General features: G+C 54.7%; 1 protein-coding gene across 1 annotated transcript in view; it reads right to left on the reverse strand.

Annotated features, from left to right (window-relative positions):
- Nucleotides 1-2,500, reverse strand: part of eif5b (eukaryotic translation initiation factor 5B) — a 23,661-nt gene that overhangs the window by 15,018 nt on the left and 6,143 nt on the right. The window contains exons 7-9 of the mRNA XM_078245342.1: nt 2,165-2,315; nt 1,284-1,379; nt 1,102-1,188 (exon numbers count right to left, since the gene is read on the reverse strand). Of these exons, the coding sequence (XP_078101468.1) occupies nt 1,102-1,188; nt 1,284-1,379; nt 2,165-2,315 (334 nt within the window). The remainder of the gene's footprint in view (nt 1-1,101; nt 1,189-1,283; nt 1,380-2,164; nt 2,316-2,500) is intronic.

A 2,500-nucleotide genomic window follows, 5' to 3' on the forward strand; every position in this document is an offset into this window, starting at 1 on the left:
AAGGGGGGAGGAGGAGGATGAGGAGGAGGAGGATGAGGGGGAGGATGAGGAGGAGGATGAGGGGGAGGAGGAGGAGGATGATGAGGGGAGGTGATGATGAGGAGGATGAGGGAGGGAGGAGGATGAGAGGGAGGAGGATGAAGGGAGGAGGATGAAGAGGGAGGGAGGATGAGGAGGAGGATGAGGAGGAGGGAGGAGGATGAGGAGAAGGAGAGGAGGAGGATGAGGAGAGGGAGGAGGAGGAGGATGAGGAGGAGGAGGAGGATGAGGAGGAGGAGGAGGAGGAGGAGGATGATGGGGGGGAGGATGATGAGGGGGAGGAGGAGGAGGAGGAGGATGAGGAGGGAGGAGGATGAGGAGGGGAGGAGGAGGAGGAGGGAGGGAGGAGGATGAGGGGAGGAGGAGGAGGAGGATGATGGGGGAGGATGATGAGGGAGGGAGGATGAGGAGGAGGATGAGGAGGGGGAGGAGGAGGATGAGGGGGGGAGGAGGAGGAGGATGAGGGGGAGGAGGAGGAGGAGGATGATGGGAGGAGGATGATGAGGGGGGGAGGAGGAGGAGGAGGATGATGGGGGAGGATGATGAGGAGGAGGAGGAGGAGGATGAGGAGGGGGGAGGAGGAGGGAGGGAGGAGGATGAGGGGGGGAGGAGGATGAGGAGGGAGGGAGGAGGATGAGGGGAGGAGGAGGAGGAGGATGAGGATGAGGGGGGAGGGAGGAGGAGGATGAGGAGGGAGGAGGATGAGGAGGGAGAGGAGGATGAGGGGAGGAGGAGGAGGAGGAGGATGAGGATGAGGAGGAGGAGGAGGATGAGGATGAGGGAGGAGGAGGAGGAGGATGAGGATGAGGAGGAGGAGGAGGAGGAGGATGAGGAGGAGGAGGATGAGGGGGAGGAGGAGGAGGATGAGGATGAGGGGAAGGAGGAGGAGGATGAGGGGAAGGAGGAGGAGGAGGAGGGGGAGGAGGAGGATGAGGATGAGGGGGAGGAGGAGGATGAGGATGAGGGGGAGGAGGAGGATGAGGGGGAGGAGGATGAGGAGGAGGATGAGAAAGGGGAGGAGGATGAGGAGGGGGAGGAAGATGAGAAGTCGTCGGAACTCACCGGGCGCCACAGCCGGGGTCACCGCCTCCGTCTCCATGGCAACAGGCTCTGGCGTCTCCGGCGTGGGTGACATCACCTCTGACGTTTCTAGGCCGGAGGGAGAGAGAGGGAGAGTTTTGATTGGCTGACGGCTGTCCCATTAACATTAACGTGACAGCCGTCAGCGAGCAGCGGCGAGGTACCTTCAGGGGTCGGAGCGTTGGGCTGCTTCTTCTTCCTCTTGTCTCCGTAAACCGGCTTCTTCTTCGGCATCGAGTCTCTGGACGGCACCTCCACACCTGCACAGGTAACACACACACTGTCAACACTCCAGGCTTTATGCTAAGCTACGCTAACCAGTGCACAAAACAGCCTAAAACAGTGCACACACTTTTAGTACTGTACACCAGACTCCATGTAAATAATCAGGACTTTTAGCGTGTATAGAGCCAGCATATCTCCACCAGACTCCATGTAAATAATCAGGACTTTTAGCGTGTATAGAGCCAGCATATCTCCACCAGACTCCATGTAAATAATCAGGACTTTTAGCGTGTATAGAGCCAGCATATCTCCACCAGACTCCATGTAAATAATCAGGACTTTTAGCGTGTATAGAGCCAGCATATCTCCACCAGACTCCATGTAAATAATCAGGACTTTTAGCGTGTATAGAGCCAGCATATCTCCACCAGACTCCATGTAAATAATCAGGACTTTTAGCGTGTATAGAGCCAGCATATCTCCACCAGACTCCATGTAAATAATCAGCACTTTTAGCGTGTATAGAGCCAGCATATCTCCACATGTAAATGGGTGAATTAAGGGTTTATTTCAACCAAACCAGAGTGGTGATTGTTGGAACAGTGGAAAGATGAACCAAGACGGCTTTTGGTAGTTTTATTTAGTTTCTGTCCACTTTGAATGAAGTGTGTTGTACGATGATAAAAGTCCTGATTATTTACATGGAGTCTGGTGGAGTTTGGTGATGGTGATTTCAGGGCTGTTTCTCTTGCTTAAAACTGGACCAATGTCAAAGACAGTTGTTTCCATCAGTAACGTAGACACAGAAACAAAATGTCACCCTGAGCCTGCAGCAGTTTGAGCGTGGCCTCGGCCCGAGCTCGCGCCTCCTTCTGGGCTTTGGTCAGCAGCTTGCCCTCCTTCTTCAGGCGCTCCTTCCTCTCCTTCTCCTTCTGCTTCTTCTTCTCCTTTCGCTCCAGCTCCAGACGCTCCTAACAGAGGCGCAGCAGGAGGTCAAAGGTCACGGGGACACCCACAGATAACACAGGGTCTGTGTGTATCTCTGTGTGTGTTTGTGTGTATCTTTGTGTGTGTGTGTGTGTGTATCTGTGTGTGTGTGTATCTGTGTGTGTGTGTGTGTGTGTGTGTGTGTGTGTGTGTGTGTGTGTGTGTGTGT

Source organism: Sander vitreus, unplaced genomic scaffold, assembly GCF_031162955.1.
Source record: "Sander vitreus isolate 19-12246 unplaced genomic scaffold, sanVit1 ctg469_0, whole genome shotgun sequence".
NCBI classification, from domain to species: Eukaryota; Metazoa; Chordata; class Actinopteri; order Perciformes; family Percidae; genus Sander; species Sander vitreus.